This window comes from Echiichthys vipera (assembly GCF_963691815.1).
Source record: "Echiichthys vipera genome assembly, chromosome: 4".
Taxonomy (NCBI): Eukaryota; Metazoa; Chordata; class Actinopteri; order Perciformes; family Trachinidae; genus Echiichthys; species Echiichthys vipera.
Window position 1 is genome coordinate 15,064,944 of NC_139829.1, and position 17,984 is coordinate 15,082,927.

A 17,984-nucleotide genomic window follows, 5' to 3' on the forward strand; every position below is an offset into this window, starting at 1 on the left:
CCACGTGAGCCGGCGAACACACTTCACAGAGCTCACGCATGGAAACCAACACACTATTTACACACTGCTTGTTTGTGCATGGCAATTTATACATTATAATATGACTGCCTGATTCAGATGACACTTAGAGGTATTCATATCCTGGTAATAGCCAGATTGCTCTGACCCTGACAATCTGACAATCCTGGTAAATGGACATATATATAAGGAGTTGGTAACGCAAATAAACTATATATATACTACGCAGATAAACTATGTATATGGTGGGCTAAGGGTTTCCTAGCCATTGTCCAGATTTTATTTAAAGAAACAATGGGTCTTCACCTGTGCTGATTCCCAACTTTGGAAATCACTTCCACCTCACATCTGCAAACTAGACAACATTACAGAATTGCAAACTAGACTTGAAACAGCTTTTTTAACTTGCATACTCACTTGACACAATAGACATATAGCAAAAGACATATAATGGGTTTTTGCATTTAAGAATGGACAATCACAGATGGGATTCAAATTATTGTGCACATATTTTTCCCCTAAAATAATAGAAACACAATCCAAGACAATGGCCGCTATGACAATGACAGCTACAGCTTACAACATTTTGAGAGAAATTTAAAAAAACAGACATATGTGGTAACAAAGACAATTTAACTTTTAAGTTGCATCTTTTTAACTAAAATCTGAAGTTTTTCCAAATGTACTGCATCTATCCCGCTCATCCCATTGCCCTTTCAAAGAAAACTAAAAAAGATGATTAAATATATTAATGTTGAATTTATTTCGAAAAAGAAAAATGCCTTATTCAAAAAGTGGCGTCTTGATCAGAAACCGTGCCTGCATGATTAAAGACACACCACTTATTCCACCTCTGCACAAACACCAAAACATTTTAACTGACACGATTGGTTAGACATTAAATGTGTGTTTTAGAAACCTTTTAATGTGATTGTGACTGTTTGTTCTTTATAAAGATGCTGAACTTCTAGATTTTTTTTCATTCACAAGATTATTCAGGACACTCCAGTGCATCAATCAAAAGAGTGCATCAATCTTAGCTGCTTTGAACTTCATGTAAAAAAGGAAGTAAAAAAAATAAATAAAAAAAAGTAAGACACAGTAAGGCTTTTCCCAACAAGGGGCATCTAACTTGTTTTGTTTTATTCATTCTCAGCTCATGTGTGTGTGTGTGTGTGTGTGTGTGTGTGTGTGTTTGTTTGTGTGTGTGTTATGCACCAATATTTCATCCAACTCTGTATTTCAAAAGATAGTTACTGTACATGTACACATTGGAAAAGTAAAAGTTGTAATGTTTCTACAGTGTTGTTGCAGAATCTACATATTTTCATATATATAATATAACTACCCAATAATGCAAATCTTATAATGTTATAACAAATTAGGTGAATCCCTGTGTTGTGTGGTTCATTGACTGTTGTGTTTTGTATTATGGTACTAATGTCCTATATTCTTTTTGATTGGGAATCCTGTTTTTTGACAACATTTTTGACAAGTCAATGTACAGTGGAAAAACCGTCCCTAAAACAGTATTCTACAGCATTATATATACACTGTATTTCAAGTTTTCCCTATTGTTTGTGCAAACAAATAATCATTAAATTGTTAATAAAGTTTCTTTTACAAAAGAAAACTGGGACCTTATGAGGACCCATCAGAGTCTGGCCCGTCGGGCCCCTGGTCCGGTAACTTATTTTATCAACATTTAAAACAGTTCATTAAAAAATACCAACCAATACACGCTTCATACGCATTAACAATAGTCTCCCATAGACGTAAAAACAATGCTAATCCATATCCTGCCCGAATGTACAAAACGTGTGGATTAATTTCAATCAGGCATTTAGCACGGCCCGTTATTGCGTACTGCCGACTCGGGGTTGTATTATTCCTCTTGACAAACCAGCTGTGGGATTAGCAAAAAATAGCCCAGAGATGTCTCCTTGGTCACATTTGAAAACACTCTCCTTTCACCTATTCCTTCATTGAGATGGTGTTGTTGTCCTGTCCGAGCGCCTTTGATTATTATCACACGGAAGAATGTCAACTCTGAGTAAAGTAGAGCTGGAAAAATGAACTCTCCAGTTGAGCTAACTCGCTATCTTTGTTAGCAGGTTCGACTCGACGACTGTTATGCTTCTGGGAACACGGTGTGCTCTTCGTGTCAGCCCAACGCGAATTTAGTATTTCAGACACCATTTTTGGTCTACATTTATCTTTTTACGATTGTCTTTTGCTAATGTAATCTGTCCTGACCGCGGGGTGGAGTGGCACTAGCTTTTTAGCCGGTCAGTCCCCGGTTGTCTTAGCAACGTTAGCAGAGCACTCTCATTGCGCCGGCTAAAAATACATATCTTGACCCCAATGCTCAGTGCGCCTCCAAAAAAAGTGGTGGGCTAGTTTACAATTGGACTTTTTGTCTTCGGGCTTTTCTTTTCACATTTGCTCGGGTTTTCTGGCCACTCTACATGGTCACTACAGTGAGTTTAAGACCCCAAGGTTGCTGCTGGCCTGGTCTCATCGTACCGGCTGGTGGGCTTCAGATCTGCAGGTGAACGAAACTCGGCTTTGGCTGATCGGTGGCCGAATATCACTTTTGCTCCAATGGCCTTGTCCTGTAATTAGTGACAAACCTTGGTACAGCCCAGGGTTGCAAGACTGAAACTTGGTCGTGAAGGTCAGAGGAAAACCACTTTGTGTTTGCTGTCTTGGGATTGGCAAGGCAGACTTCATCTGCACCATGTCTGTGGAGGATAACAACGCAGACAAGTTCATCAAGGTAAACACTTGTTCGATACAATAAATTGTAAATCTTCGTGTAAGTAGACAACCCAGGAGTTTTAATTTCTGTGGTAATAATCACCAAGTTACTTTATTGTGGCTGTTGGTTTAAAAAAAGTCTAGCCTCATTAGATTTGTTTCTGTGTTTGGCTGGTGGGTGAAGCTAATCCAGCTGCAACTTGCATATTTTACCAGCATTTGGCTGTGGTTGGGGCTAATTTGCAACCCTGGCATTAGTGTTGAAAATGTTATTTTTTAATAATAATAATGTTATTAAATTGTATTTATATAACGTTTTATGGAACTCAAAGTTGCTTAAAACAAAACAAAAACATAGCAACATTCAATAAAGCATGGGATTGTATATTATTGTGGCTATTATTTAGATTGCTGGCTTCAACATGATTGCCAATGTTTCTTCTTGTTGTCTACGTGATCTAATTGATCTAATAATGTTGAAGAATAAAGACTGAGCTAAAAAAAAAAAAAGTACACTTGAATATCATGGTGAGATTGGCATAGCTTGGTATAACACATGGCACCCCTTGGGAACACAAGATTTTTTGTGTACCTCACAAATAGTAGAAATGTAAATTACAAACAGTGCTTCAATTGAAGTTTGACATGAATGTGAAGCTTAGATCTATCTGGAATGATCACTCTGTCACCAGCAATATTTCCAGTCAGCTGGCTCTTGGATTTGTTCCTGGCCTGCTCGCCTTGATGTGTCACTGCCCGGGCATTTATGCTAGCAATAAAATGTGATCCCAAGTGGCCCTGGCCCCCTGCTATTACAGTTGGGTCAGAATGTACCTCCTAATGCTGGGTTGACTAGGGGGGAGGCACTGAGAACTCGAACGCACACTGGGGTACGACAAATTACAAAAGATTGATACTAGTTTCTCTGGTATCAAGACCCTGGCCCACTCTTAAACTGTTTAATTGGTAACCAGCTCCTGGGTAGTTGTGGATGCTGAGGAGCCCTTCATCCTATGTTGTGTAATCATCAGGAATCCTGATTATCATCAGTCTCTTTGTGTTCACAAAGAGCAGATTGGACTGGTCAGGACAGTGATAGGGAGCTGAAATCATGGCAATTGTTGGCAGAAGCACACGATTAACTGCGTTGTGCTGGCCAAAACCTATATATTCTCTGGAAAGGAGGAAAGGCGAAATTTGATAATTTTATCGAGATCTTATGTTTGCAGATTTGTAACATAAAGTATAAGCAGAAGATGGTTCACTTAACAGTCTTTACGTAAATACAGCACAATGGTGGAAATATTGACAAACCAAAATCCTATTTAAATCCAGTAAGTTCGATTCAAGTATCAGTGCATCATCAAGATATTATAGGCAGCAGTGGCTAAAGGTATCCAGACATATGAGTTTTATAGCAGTCAAGCTGTCTTTTTTTCTAGAATAATTCAGTATTAGGGATAAGCTTTATCATGAAATGACACAGAGCTAACACAATGAGGAAAATACATAGCACTCTAAGTAAGTAGTGACAAACTCTTGTGTGTGTATGCCATGTGAATTTAACAAATCATGTGAGAGGTCTTTGTTATGCTTAACAGTTTCAGTTGATACTGTAGGTACTGATTTGTAATGGTCCTTGTACATAATGTTTTTAGTTGTTTTTTATGTCTCATGGGGGTGTGAGGATATTCACTGTGCTGTATGCATGATGGCATACTATTCAGATAACTGTGAAAAGTAAAACATACCTGCGCTGCACAAAAGTTTGTTTCTAAATTTCTTTTCAAACATCTGATATGCCGTTTGTTTGGTTTCTCTTCCTGACAGGAGACATCCATTCTAGACGAGTACAACATAAACTGGACACAGAAGTTGGGAGCCGGCATCAGTGGACCTGTCAGGTGAGTATGTTAGGAACTCCTTATGGAATTGTGTTGTTGGTATTGATGAAAAAGGGTTCGACCAGCATTGGTTAGGAATGCAAAAATCCTAATAGGAGGAATCTGACATGCTGAGTTAAGCCCAGTTGTGAGAGCACAGAGGCAGTTTTGAGTGTTTCGCTAGGTGTTTGTCTGTCTGTGTTTTGCAGTGTGACATTAAGCCGTGGCTGTGAATGCTGTTATAGAGTGCAAGAGACGTGGTTGCAGCCACACTTTTGGCAGTCCAACTGTTGGATTCAAATATGATGTCAAAGGAGAGGTAGATTATATGCTAACCGAGCTGTTGAATGGACAAACTTTGTGAATGCTGCCAAAAAATTCTACACATTACATCTCCGGTGGTTTTATTGCATCGTGTGACGTGTTTCACCATCATGGTTTAACTTTATCCCTAACACATTAACACATCTTGAGAGTATGAAAAGGCCAGATGCTTGTCACTTGACAGGGCTTTAACAGACTGGACCAACCACTAGTGTGTAACACCATCACAACTCAAGGCTTAATATGGAGATGCTTGGTGGCGAACCTGTGCCTTTTTTGTTGTAGTAGTTGGCGGGGGCTCATTTGGCTCCGACACAATCCATGTTACTGCAGCATCCTGGGCTTGAATCCAACCCTACATTATTGTCCCTCAGACCCTTGAGTGGAAGTTTGTTAGCCTCCATTTTTGAAAGTCTTCTGTGTGTATGTGTGTCTATTTCCTCCGCTTTGTCAGGTTTTTAGCTCACATGCTAAAGACATTTTGGGCAAAGAACCTACGCTTTTTTTGAGACGCTGCATTCAGATCGAATGGGGGATTCTTGTGGTTGCACAGCAGTTTCCTTTATCTTTGCATTCCTCTCTGCAGTCTTATCTCCAATATTTTGCACTCTAACACATTTCTGAAATACTAACAATGGAAAGAAATAGAATGGCAATTACTTTTGAGCTTTTTTTTATCCATTTAACAAACTACTTTTAAGTAATGTGGTGAATCTAAAGCACAGATTGAAGTCATCATCAGGCTGGGACTTTTGTTTTTTTATAAGAAAAAAAATGCTGGAGACATGACTCTGCATTGGTCCACAACCAGAGTAAAATTGTTAATGCTAGTTACCTCTTGTAACATATAACATGTACTGCAAGTATATGTTATACTCCGACATTAGCCAACAATGACTGCATTCTTTTTTCACCTTTTTAAACTGTCTGCACACATGTTGACCTTTGCCCTTGTCGCCTCAGCTAACACTGGTTTAATCTCTTTATATGAATAACTTCTGTTTGTGTTTAGATTAAATCAGGTCCTGCAAATTGTTACAGAGAGGCAGTGGCTGCTCAAACAGCTTTCTGTTTATGCGATGTACAGTTTCTACTTTCTGATTCCAGCTAGATGCAGGCTGTAATATACCAATGTGTGTTACTGATTTCTTCTTCCCATTCTGCACTTTTAAGATATCATGGGTCTGTATCAGCTGGTTATTTCTTAACATGTGTGACAAGAGAAACTGACTCATCAGCTCAGCCTGTAAACACACACTTCAACTGCATGATTCACACTGTACTTTGTTACTTTCTAGGCTTGCTCACCCTGTCTCTTGTTTTTTTTTACTCTGTATTTGACTGTAATTCATGAGACATCTTTTTGGATCGTCCTACACCTCACTTACCTCTTTCTGTCTCCCAACACATTGTCACATCTTTTAGTGTTAGTGTACCAGCCCCCCACTGTCTAACTGTGATTCATTAGGTAGGTATTGCTTTCCAGCGAAGTGGACTTTGGCCGAAGCAGAATGTTTCTCGCAGTAATGCTTTAAGAGTGTAATCTGAGTTTAAGGGCCAGAGGTTGCTGTTTAAAGGAAATATTTGAGTGCTTGCTGCTGAGGAGGGGCTAAAGGAGTTGATGGGCTTCATTTGACCCTGTGGACTGCTGCAGTCTTAATGTAGTTTTAGACAACCATTGCCAGGATATAGTCATTCAAATCTTTTTTTGTATTATACAGACTCTGACTGCTTTGATAACAAAGATGCAGACAAGACTCATATGTCCCATAACAAACAAAACACTGTTCCCAACTCTATCTAGTCAGCTGCTTTCTTGTCTGTTTGTATATTAGGCTAAATTTAACTTCACAGCACATATTACCTCTACTTTAAGAGGGTGCAAATGTAGAACCATATTCAAGCACATTTAAACAGATAATAAAGCTAAAAGCGAATTAAATAAGAATAGGAATTAAACCATAAACAAGCACCAGCACTTTCGTCTCACCCTGTGACCAAAATATATACTAAGAGCAACATTTCACAGTTGAAAAATCAACTTGTCAGTCCTCTCTGGTGGACAAAATATGGACAAATATGTGGTGTTTTCTGTCAATAAGGACGAACTCTGAAATAATCAGACAAATTCAAGGAATGGCAAGGGACTGGGTTGTTTAAAACCAAATTACAAACTTGGTCTGTTGGTGCGGTGTGATCCGTGTCATGTCCTCCTTCCTACCACTCTACACAGAGGGGCTGGAGGGAGGATAAACCTTTAACATGGTGTTCTCTTCCTCTTTGTTGTGACCATCTGAGCCAGGTCATTACAAATGGGGAATCCCAGACGAGCCCCCATTTGTAACCAAACTGCAACTTAAGTAACCTCACACTAATTAGTAATCTGCAAATGGGAGGCACTCTCCAAGGTGACACTATAGGGCCACCAGACTGTAATAAGCTAGTATCAGCCTATAAAGCTCTCCACAGAAATATAATATATATAATACAGGGATTCTATTTATGGAAATTAATACAAACTGATGCACAACACACCTGAATTTTTTCCATTTAATGGAATAATGCAGCCATAAAAACATGAAGTCTTTGTTGAATATCACTGTGTAAACATCACATGGCTTCAAGGGAGAGTTGAAACAAGGTGATACAGACATGATACTATCAGACAGTGTTGAATGAGATTCAAAGCTGCTAAACGGGGAAACTGTGTGGTATAAGTTGAATGGATTGTTTGAACAATGGACCCTTTTTATTGGTAGACACACATTGGTTGAGGGGAAAGGAGAGGGAAACAAAAAAAGCTCCAAACCTTTATAAGGCCACACATTGGTACATTGATGTCGTCTTAGACAAATTTGTGATTTTGCAGCTATATAGATCAAATTGATTTGATAATTATGTTGCGTCATCATAAAAAGAATGGTGGCAAAATGTCTGGCTGTATATTTTTTCTATAGACGCATTGATTACATTTTAAAGGATTCATAATGCATGACACAGAAAAGCCAAACATTGATGACTGTTTGGTAACACCAGAAAATAAGAAAAACCCTACCAGACCACAGAATCTACCTTATTGATTCCCTGCATACATGATCACATCTGTGACACAGATCGGGTTATCATATTATTGAATGAAATGTTTGTTGAATCTCGTTTCCTTCCTGTTCAGAGTTTGTGTGAAGAAGTCATCTCAGGAACGCCTGGCCCTGAAGATCCTCATTGATCGCCCCAAGGCCAGGAATGAGGTTAGAGGAAACTGTTGTGTTTTCGAATGATTAATGCCTGTTGTTTGTTGTCTGTGGCAGTATCAATATGCTTTGTTCTGTCTGCATGCCTGCTATCTAGCTCTATTAATTCCTGTTTTTCTTTCCACATCAATCTGTCACTGTGTCTCCTCTGTCTGTTTATATGGGCCTCTTTGTCTTTCACGTTCTCTGCCTGTGGTGAATGCTGTAACTAGCAGCCTTCCATGTCATTAGCTGCCTTCTGTTTTGATCAAGCAGCTTATACAGCAGTTAAGCAGCGAGACATGCAGTCAAAACAAGCCCAGACACAGACTTGCTTCACATAGGCTGTCACTTCTGAGCTGTGACAGCTGCCACTGACAACCAACACACAGATTATTACCGCTAAACAATGTATTCTCTCTTTCTTTTATCATCTTTTTAAATGAGGGCTTACCTTGGAAACATGATATGTTATGTGTGTGCACGATAATAATGAGTTCAGTTTACATGTTTGGTTTCTGGAGGCTACACTGTCTTAGCCTGTCTTGCAAATTGCCTTTTGCTTATTCTGCATAATTTGCATGATGCAATTAGTTGGAAGCCTCACTATCGTTAGCTACATGATTTTCATTCGTCATACCTGTTAGTTCTATTTAACAGTTCAAGGCAGATGCAATAGCAAACATGACTAAATGAAGGTAAAACCTATTTCTGCTATGGTTCACAGCTCCTCTGCTAAAATACTAAACCACCGTCAGTTTCCAGGTTTTCATGTTTCTCTCACACACAAACTCTCCCCTGACCTTTGCTTTAAATACGATGATGTAAGCAAGTAAGCAAGGCCTTTTGGTCTACAGGACCCAATAAAATGTTACAAGCAGTAATATATATATAGCTTGGAATATTAGGTACTGAATTTCAGTTAAAGCTTGTCTACACAGGAGATGCTTGAGTCGTTTGTGTACTTTTTTTCCTTTTTGCTGTGGTGTTGAAAGTGGTATTGAGTATTCTTTTAATACTAGCATTGTAATTAAAAAAAACAGGTACCGTAACAACCTAAGAGCATTTGGTTCTGAGCAATGCCAAAGCTTGTGTGTGACCTGCACTCAAGACTGTGTCTAAACACACGCTGTGTAGAGACCAACAGAGGACTGGAGCTGCTGCATGCTGCTTTCGCTACATAGGCTGTGTATACCTGGGAATTTGATAAATCAATGAACAGGACTTTTTTTATGACATCATTGGAACACAATTTACTATGCCACCATTGATATGATAGAAAATAACTTTTTCACAGCAGACATTTGGACATTTTGAAGCTGTGTACAGTATATTATTGCCCTCTCCCAAATCTAATAAATATATGTATTTGTTGACTTGTGAGCTTTATGATGATATAGGTACCCATAGTTACAGAAAGCAATGAGGTGAAACATAGTATGCATAGTTCACATATGCGTAGTTTAAACACATTTATCACTTTGTGGACAGAAGAGTGCACATACTTAACATCAGTCTTTTGCTTGGACAAGGCGCTCAAGGACTAGGCTCTCTGTTGCTTTTAAAATGAAAACGTTAAAGTCAAAGTCAGCTTTATTGTCAATTCTTCACATGAACAAGTCATACGAGGAATCGAAATTTCGTTCCTCACTCTCCCATGCGTAGACTAGACAAGACAAAGAGAAGACACAATTAGTAAAGTGGCAAGACACAATGGTAAGTGACACAACATAAATGATCTAACTGCTATAGTTACAACAAAACAATACAATAGTAATAATAAAAGTGCAGGAAAGGAAGTTTGGGGTCCCCTGCTAGAGCTGCTGCCCCTGCAACCCGACCCCGGATAAGCTGTAGAAGATGAGATGAGATAAAAGTGCAGATGGTTGCATAATAGTGCAAAACGATTGAAAGCAGCAGGTCCATATGTGCAATTTGCATAGTCATTTTCTGTGTCTGTTATGAGTGAAATGTAACATATGTAATTGAAATTACAGTGTACACAGTGTTTGATTCTCTTTTATTCAGGTGCGTCTCCATATGATGTGTGCCAACCACCCAAACATAGTGCAAATCCTGGAGGTTTACGCCAATAGTGTCCAGTTTCCACATGAGTCCAGTCCGAGGTAAAGGGCTTTGTGTGTGTGAATTCAATTGTGTCTAGTCCCTTGTATATTTTTTAAGTAAATGTCTATCCATTTCCTCTCTTTTGCTCTTTCCTTTGACACATCCACACCTCCGCTATTGTTTCTTACAGAGCGAGGCTCCTGATTGTTATGGAGATGATGGAGGGCGGCGAGCTATTCCACAGAATCAGTCAGCACAGGCACTTTACTGAAAAGATGGCCAGCCAGGTCACCAAACAGGTAAGTAAAGAAACGCATACACACACTTCTGCATACCAGATATATACATATACCACAAACATTTTCATTTATTCCGGTCAGCCTTTGTCCACTAGTCTGTCCATGTGTTTTTGTGTGAAACAATTTTCCTCTGTGTGTAACCGCCCCCACATGCCATTAGCAATGCAATAAGCAGCACATGAGGCAGTTGAACAAAGAGACTTATGGTCAAAAAAAGCAACACACACCAGATCAAATCAAGTGTGTTTGAAGGTTGCTTTGACACGCACACACAGTCTGATGTATCTTCCCCCTGTAGATCAGTCAAGCCTTGGAACATTGTCACTCCCTAAAAATTGCACATCGTGACCTGAAGCCCGAGAACCTGCTCTTTAAGGATAACTCTTTGGTAAGTTTCTGAAGTTGCAAACATAAATACTGCATATTTAAAAGTGTGTCACGACTGATGCCACTGATGCTTTTGCAACAGGAAGAGAAACTTTGCTGGACTGTGAGGCTGGAGCTTTACTTTTTGAGACACTGTAACAAGTAACAATTAGTGACTGTATTTGGCCAAAATAATGTGTAGAATGTGTTTGGAAATATCCATCCTGCATTTTCAAAAGCAGAATCCAATTTATTTGCCACATATAGAATATAAGAACATACAATACAACCTATCTATCAAAAGCTATTTTTAAAAAAGAGATAGCTAGGCAGGGCAATGCAAGAATATATTCTGGAAGAAGTGCAAAGGTTTACAGTAAAATCTTAAAAATCCACCCTTCCTCTGGCAGCACCTTCAGTGATCTCCCAGGAACCTGAATGCATTAATTTTAAAACATTTTGTCAAGTGAAAAAATATGTTTCTGTGCTCACTTCACGTTCATAATCCCCACTCTGTGATTCTGTCTTTTCCCCAGGATGCACCTGTGAAGTTGTGTGACTTTGGCTTTGCCAAAATTGATCAAGGAGACTTGATGACCCCTCAGTTCACTCCCTACTATGTAGCACCTCAGGTAAAAAGCAAGCAAACACGTCATCAAAAAAATACTTGCTAAATGTACACACACACACACACACATTGGAACATCTTAAATGCAGCGATAATTAAAGCCCATTTCCACATTGTATCCTGCTCTTATTTCTCTTCAGGTACTTGAGGCTCAAAGAAGACACCAGAAAGAAAAGTCTGGAATTATACCTACCTCACCCACTCCCTATACCTATAACAAGGTGAGAACCAAACCTGGTGAACTAAGCATTTCAGTGTACTGTTCCTCAAATATCCCTACTGAACATCTACTGTTTGCAATAAGAAAATATTTTTAAATTAAAAATGTTTCCTCTTTTTTCTTTCGTTCTTCAGAGCTGTGACTTGTGGTCTCTCGGGGTGATTATATACGTCATGCTGTGTGGCTACCCTCCATTCTACTCCAGGCACCACAGTCGCACCATCCCAAAGGACATGAGGAAGAAGATTATGACGGGCAGCTTTGACTTCCCTGAAGATGAGTGGAGCCAGATATCTGAGATGGCCAAGGACATCGTACGCAAGTGAGTAATTTTTCCTTGTCTCTGCTCGTGTCTGGTTACCTCATTTTGCTGTAGAACAGAACATAGCATTTCCTTACTCCTTTTCTCCTACTTCGCTGCTGTCATTCATATTGTCCCTCAATTCATTCTTTTTCTGATTTTCTAATAATTTGTACTCCCTCCCCTTCTCGTCTGCCCCCTGTAGGCTGCTGAAGGTTAAGCCAGAGGAGAGGCTGACTATTGAGGGAGTCTTGGCTCACCCTTGGCTCAACTGCACGGAGGCTCTCGACAACGTGCTGCCCTCCGCCCAGATGATGATGGACAAGGTGAGTGGAAAGTTAAAAGTGTTGTACGGTCATGCTGCTGTTCCTAAATAAATTGACCAGCTGAGGCCGCTGTTGACAGTTAGTCTGACATCTTCTTCTTCCTTTACTTACCGTCTGTCCTCTCAGGCGGTTGTTGCAGGTATCCAGCAGGCCCATGCAGAGCAGCTGGCCAACATGAGAATTCAGGATCTGAACGTCAGCCTGAAGCCTCTAAACTCTGTCAACAACCCAATCCTCAGGAAGCGGAAACTACTTGGGTATGATAGCTTTTGTTTTTTTTCCTTTTATAAAATCTTCTCTTCTAATCTTGTACTTTGTGCAAGTTTGAAAATATAAAATAGTGTATTTATTCTGTATTTGAAGTGTAGATACATTGCACTTAAAACTATGCTAAATGTAAGCTGAAATCTCCTTTATGGATGCTAATATAGCTTAACCACTTAACCAAAAATGTTCATTAATTTATCAACATTCCTAATTTCATTCTCTTCATTTACTTAATTTAATTCTCTTCATTTACTGTTCTCCTAATTGTTTAAAAGTCTGAAATGTGTTTCGGTGTCCATATTGCAGCCCCAAGCCCAGTGACGGTTTCTTCATTCATGACCCAGAGAACGGAGGGGAAGACTCCAATGTAGCGCTGGAAAAACTACGAGACGTCATTGCACAGTGTATACTACCACAAGCTGGTCAGTAAACCCACACTGATTTTTTTTTTTTAAGTAACTAGACTGAAAATTGACATTAACAAGCATTTTGACTCAATACATACTTTCTGTGGCTTACATTTTACATATCTGTATATACTGGTATCATATGTTGCAATACTGTACACCACAGACAATTATCTACATTTCAGTCATTTTTGTTCAACTTATTTCACCAACTGGAGATAAAAAAATAAAAAAAAAGATTTGCTAAGACTTAACTTTGCTTTATGTGACACACCTAAGTAGTAGCTTCTTAAGTAATTGGGTTTTTTTTGTCCAGGAGAGAACGAGGATGAGAAATTGAATGAGGTGATGTATGAAGCCTGGAGGTTCAACCGAGATTGTAAACAGCTGAGAGACGGCCTGCAGGGGCTCAGCTGGGACGGTCAGTAACATTTCATCATGTCTGTGTCTGGCAAATGAAAAGTAGCTGTTTTACATTCCCTCATCTAGAAAAAAATGAGAGATTAACTGTAGTTGTCATTCATTGTTAATTTATCTAACATCAGCAACTTACTGTAACTAATGAATATTTTTCTTTGCCTTATTTTTATTTAGCTGTAATGACACCCCACATTATCAGGCCCTTTTGCTTCATCTGCCTGCGAAGAATAAACAAAAATACATTTATAAGACCAAACGTTACATTTCAGTCCAAACAGGAAGTGGTCATGAATTGCCAAGAACGGATGGATTATCAGTAGAACTGACATGATTGGTCAATTGATTCATTGTTTGAGTCATTTTAACTTTGCAAAGCTGCAGCCTGTCAAATGCGTCAATCTGCTGCTTTTCTCTCTTATGAGATAAGATAGCTTTTTTTTTTTACATTCAGATATTCATTGAGAAAATAATCAATAATGTAAATAACTATACAGCCCTAATTATAAGAACTAAAATTGCTTCATTGTCTACTAAACATTAACAGAAGTTTACGTTTATATATTCTTTTTTCTAATAGTTGTTGTAGTTGTATGTAGTCCCTAGGTCCTTCACCACCAGCTTTTTCATTGCAGGACGATCCTTCTCCGATAAAGTTGACCGCTTGAAGTTGGCTGAAATAGTGAAACAGGCCATCGAAGAGAAGACAATTCTCCAAGAATCTCATTAGCAAATGCTGTCTTTCTATCTTCTTTTTATATTGTTTATTATGACCCTTTTTAACCCATATCTGTAAAGAGGCTTTTTTATGTAAAATGATGCGCTAATTTTTGTTTTTTCATGAATTCACAAGACCTATTGTACAGCTGTAGATATATTTCAAAGAGGACTCATTGGTACTATAATTTCTTTTTAAATGGAACCTTGCAAAGATCATTGAAAAAAACAAACTATATTTACATTTTTGAAAAAAAAAAAAGGAAAGAGAAAAATCAGTTAAAGAAATTATTTTCTGGGAGGGAATTCTTATTCGCTGCTTGTCCAAGGTGTCACGTTTTTTATCCCAGTTATTTCATTTTATTCTGCTCTCTTTTCTTTTAACCATCCTAAGAGTTTTATTTATTTAAACAAAGAGTTTCATTATTTTATACCTTGCTTGTAGCCTGGCAGCGGGCTCTGAAGTCTAGAGAAGCTGTCTATGATGTGACTTTGTTCTTCCACACACACTCTGATTCTCATTCTGCATTTAAATTATATGATTATTTTTTTTTGTGTAGCTTTCCCTTGACCTATTTGTTGTGTAAAGGTCAAGGCAGAATGGAATTAGAGGTAAAAAAAAAAAATGTCATGAAACGGATGAATGCGGCCCCAAGTTCATTTTGTCACAACCTTTTTTAAGCTGGTAAGAGACAGCACTAGATCGAAGCAGACTGAATAGGCATGAACAATATGGCTCATTTACTGTAGATGAATGTGTTTTGACAAAAAAAGATCCACTTACTAGCTTTTTATTGGAGCTTTTTTACAGTTGAGACTTTATTGTGAAACTGTTTCCAAGGTCAAGAATGAACTTTCAGACTCAACTCGATCCATGTAGGTTTCACAAACTGTGAGTTCAACTCACACACATGAAGTAATAACTGCTTTGAGCTCCTGCAGTTTGTCTTTATCTTCCCATCTCTGATGTGATTCTAACATGTCTTAAGCTCAGTCGAGCTGTGAAACTGGCGCAACCTGAGCTGCTCTGATGCAAGATTGTATCTACTGAAATTCAGTCCAGAGTCAGTTAATATTTCAATCCTTTAAAAGCAACCATGCTTGCTACTTGAGCCAACAGAAGGACAATAAATGGGCATTTTGGGTGCAATTTAGTCGATTAGATCAGTAGAAGAATTTCAACATCCATTAACAGGCCGGTTTCAATCTCATGAAACTTGCAGTGCAACTGAATGTGCAATATGGCAATAATTTCATCATGCATGCACTTACATGGAAGTGATATATGATGTATCAATGTCAGTATTACTGTCTTCATTTCAATAGTTTGAGTACCAGCAAATGCTCCCTCCCGTTGCTCATCCTCATCCTTGAGCTGTAATAAATGTCATTGATGAGCAAGAGTGACATTGGCATGTTGAGTCAACAGAACAGGGCTCAGAAGGCTGAAAGTGCATGTTCTCTTGTTCAGTGCCTGATTATTTCTCCAATAATGTTTTTCGTTTCGTTTTTTTTTTTTTTTTAATCCTCAGAAGTTTATGAAATTCTCCTTTTGATGAAGTCTTAGCTTTATACAGAACATAATTTCATGTCAAGATTACTGCATTTACCATGTATTGCTGATCTTAATGAAAATACTGTATATGTCTATTCTGAGTAACTGGCAAACATTGGTGCAGTATAGTATTGCTGTCCAGTGAAAAACTGTCCAATTCTGAGATGAACTGAACCATTTAAAATGCATTGCTACAAACTTCTTATTTCAGACATGGGACAGTGATGATATGTAAGCTGGTCTTTTTCACACCATTTGCAACTGACATGAAGGACAAAGAATGCATTTCTTATTCGGTTTGGCTTAAAAAAAACTATAATTTGAGCAAAGGCAATCATTAGTAACATGATTCTGAGAGGTAATTTTGACTCTTGTCTTGATGGTTTGTCATACAGTCTCCCTTAAGTTTAAAGATAACCACAGCTTGTGTTGCCTTAATATTACATGGTTAAGTTTTGCGCTCAAATGTGCCTTGTTGATGGGGCGTCATCCTCTCCCTTTACTGCTCTTAAGCAAAAACTGGGAAAACGCACTGTAATTAGTGATTGACGTTTGTCCTTTTGGCTGTGATTTGCTTGTTTTCATCTAATGAAGGCTTTCATTCCACAATTCTGTGTATTGGTTTGGCAACTTTTTGTTGAAATTCATTTATTATTGTGATATATTCCGGGGAAGGTTTTTGTTTCTTCGCCTCTGTCTCAAGAAAACCCTTTATTTCACCATTCGCACATTAAAGAAAAAGTTCAATATTTTGGTAAATAACGTTACATTTATGATTAGTTTCTCGCCATGAGTTAGCATAGCTTGCCTATAAGACTACAGCTGGTTAATGTAGTTAACAGGAAAACGACTAGTCCGGTATCAAAATCTGCCTACCAGCACTTCTAAAGCAACATTATGCAAATGTTTTAAATCCAGTATATAAATTGACGCTAAAATCTAAAATGTGTCCTTATAGCTGGATATACGTATGTGCCTGTCTGACTTTTTCTTAAGTGGGCGCAACATTTCACTCTGCTCCCGATCAGTTTACCCTGGTATTTTTACCCTATCCAATCTCACTCCTCATGCCTAAACCTAACCAACCCAACCTTCAAAGCCAACAACTACGAACCAATCAGAAGCAGAGTAGGTTCAAGTCAATTTCAAAAGAAAGTGTAACCGTGCAGTTATTCCACTGGTTGCTTTTCAACGGGTCCCAGCTGAAACATTGTCTGGCCACCGACACCTAACTCTGTAAAGTGGTGAATAATTTATTTTTTGGACATATTACAGAAAGTGAAAATTAAAGAGTTAATTCTTGGGCTTTAGAGGTGCTGTCGTCTTCTATTTAACAGAAAAATCTGTGAGTGGTATTAATCCTCTCATCTCCGCCACAAAGGGAATTTCACAAAACTCAAATTAGATTTGATTTAATGTCCAGCAGTCAAGTTTTTCTTTTTTGACTTTAAATCATACATCAAACATACAGTGTTGCAGTTTTATTTTGACCATTTATGTGTGAATGTGTGACAGTATGTAATGGGTTTGTGTCTGCTTGTCTGCTTGTCTGTCTGTCTGTGGTTCAGAATGCTGATCCAACGTTGTATTACTGGAGGCCTATCAATGAATCAGAGGAGCTTCCATTATATCGTCTCCCCCACCCACAAATAACAGAATTTATATCCTCGGCTACCATTATTGTTGAATGGTAGTCTATTGTATTTATTAGCATTTTGTACTGTAAAGTCAAGACATGTATCCGGATATTGATACTGACACCCCCCCCCCCCCCCCCCCCCCCATATGACCATTTACCTGCTATTTGCCTTTCTGTCTAGCTAAGTGTTACTAAAAAATCGCAGAGGGGCAGTTCGTTTTGAATGCGCTACCTCCCTCTCCTGCATCCTCTTACTCAGTAGTTGCTGCTGCAGGATGCCCTCAGACTGATATTCAAGCTAACGCGGCATTAGTCATATTTCACAAAAATTAAATAGTCCCACTAGTCAATTCCTCTGTTATCTGCTCCGTGAAGAGAGACAGGATTTATGATTTTTCCACCAGGAAACATTTCTTGTTCCCTACATTGATGCTGACTGTACAGAGGATAAATAACTGTCCTTGTTAAATACGAGTATCAATAGTCTTGCCCCCTGTTTCCTTGGCTGTATGTGTACTCATAAAGTACAGAGGCAGGTTTTATATATTTTGAGCCATTCC

General features: G+C 38.6%; 1 protein-coding gene across 1 annotated transcript; it reads left to right on the plus strand.

Annotated features, from left to right (window-relative positions):
• Nucleotides 1–1,943: 1,943 nt before the first annotated feature.
• On the plus strand, nucleotides 1,944–17,532 carry mapkapk5 (MAPK activated protein kinase 5). The gene is made up of 14 exons (XM_083912697.1): nucleotides 1,944–2,797; nucleotides 4,609–4,682; nucleotides 8,158–8,233; nucleotides 10,244–10,341; nucleotides 10,473–10,581; nucleotides 10,880–10,969; nucleotides 11,484–11,579; nucleotides 11,716–11,796; nucleotides 11,930–12,117; nucleotides 12,302–12,422; nucleotides 12,549–12,679; nucleotides 12,996–13,111; nucleotides 13,413–13,517; nucleotides 14,149–17,532. Exons 1-14 carry the CDS (start codon nucleotides 2,759–2,761, stop codon nucleotides 14,241–14,243), a joined length of 1,419 nt encoding a protein of 472 aa, XP_083768823.1. The 5' UTR covers nucleotides 1,944–2,758; the 3' UTR covers nucleotides 14,244–17,532.
• Nucleotides 17,533–17,984: the final 452 nt, after the last annotated feature.

Bases quoted from the DNA above. Each gene is read 5' to 3' on its own strand.
- mapkapk5 (XM_083912697.1), top strand. From the start codon at position 2,759: ATGTCTGTGGAGGATAACAACGCAGACAAGTTCATCAAG. The intron at 10,582-10,879 runs GTAAGTAAAGAA...TTCCCCCTGTAG, and splicing joins CCAGCCAGGTCACCAAACAG to ATCAGTCAAGCCTTGGAACA. The intron at 11,797-11,929 runs GTGAGAACCAAA...TTCGTTCTTCAG, and splicing joins CTCCCTATACCTATAACAAG to AGCTGTGACTTGTGGTCTCT.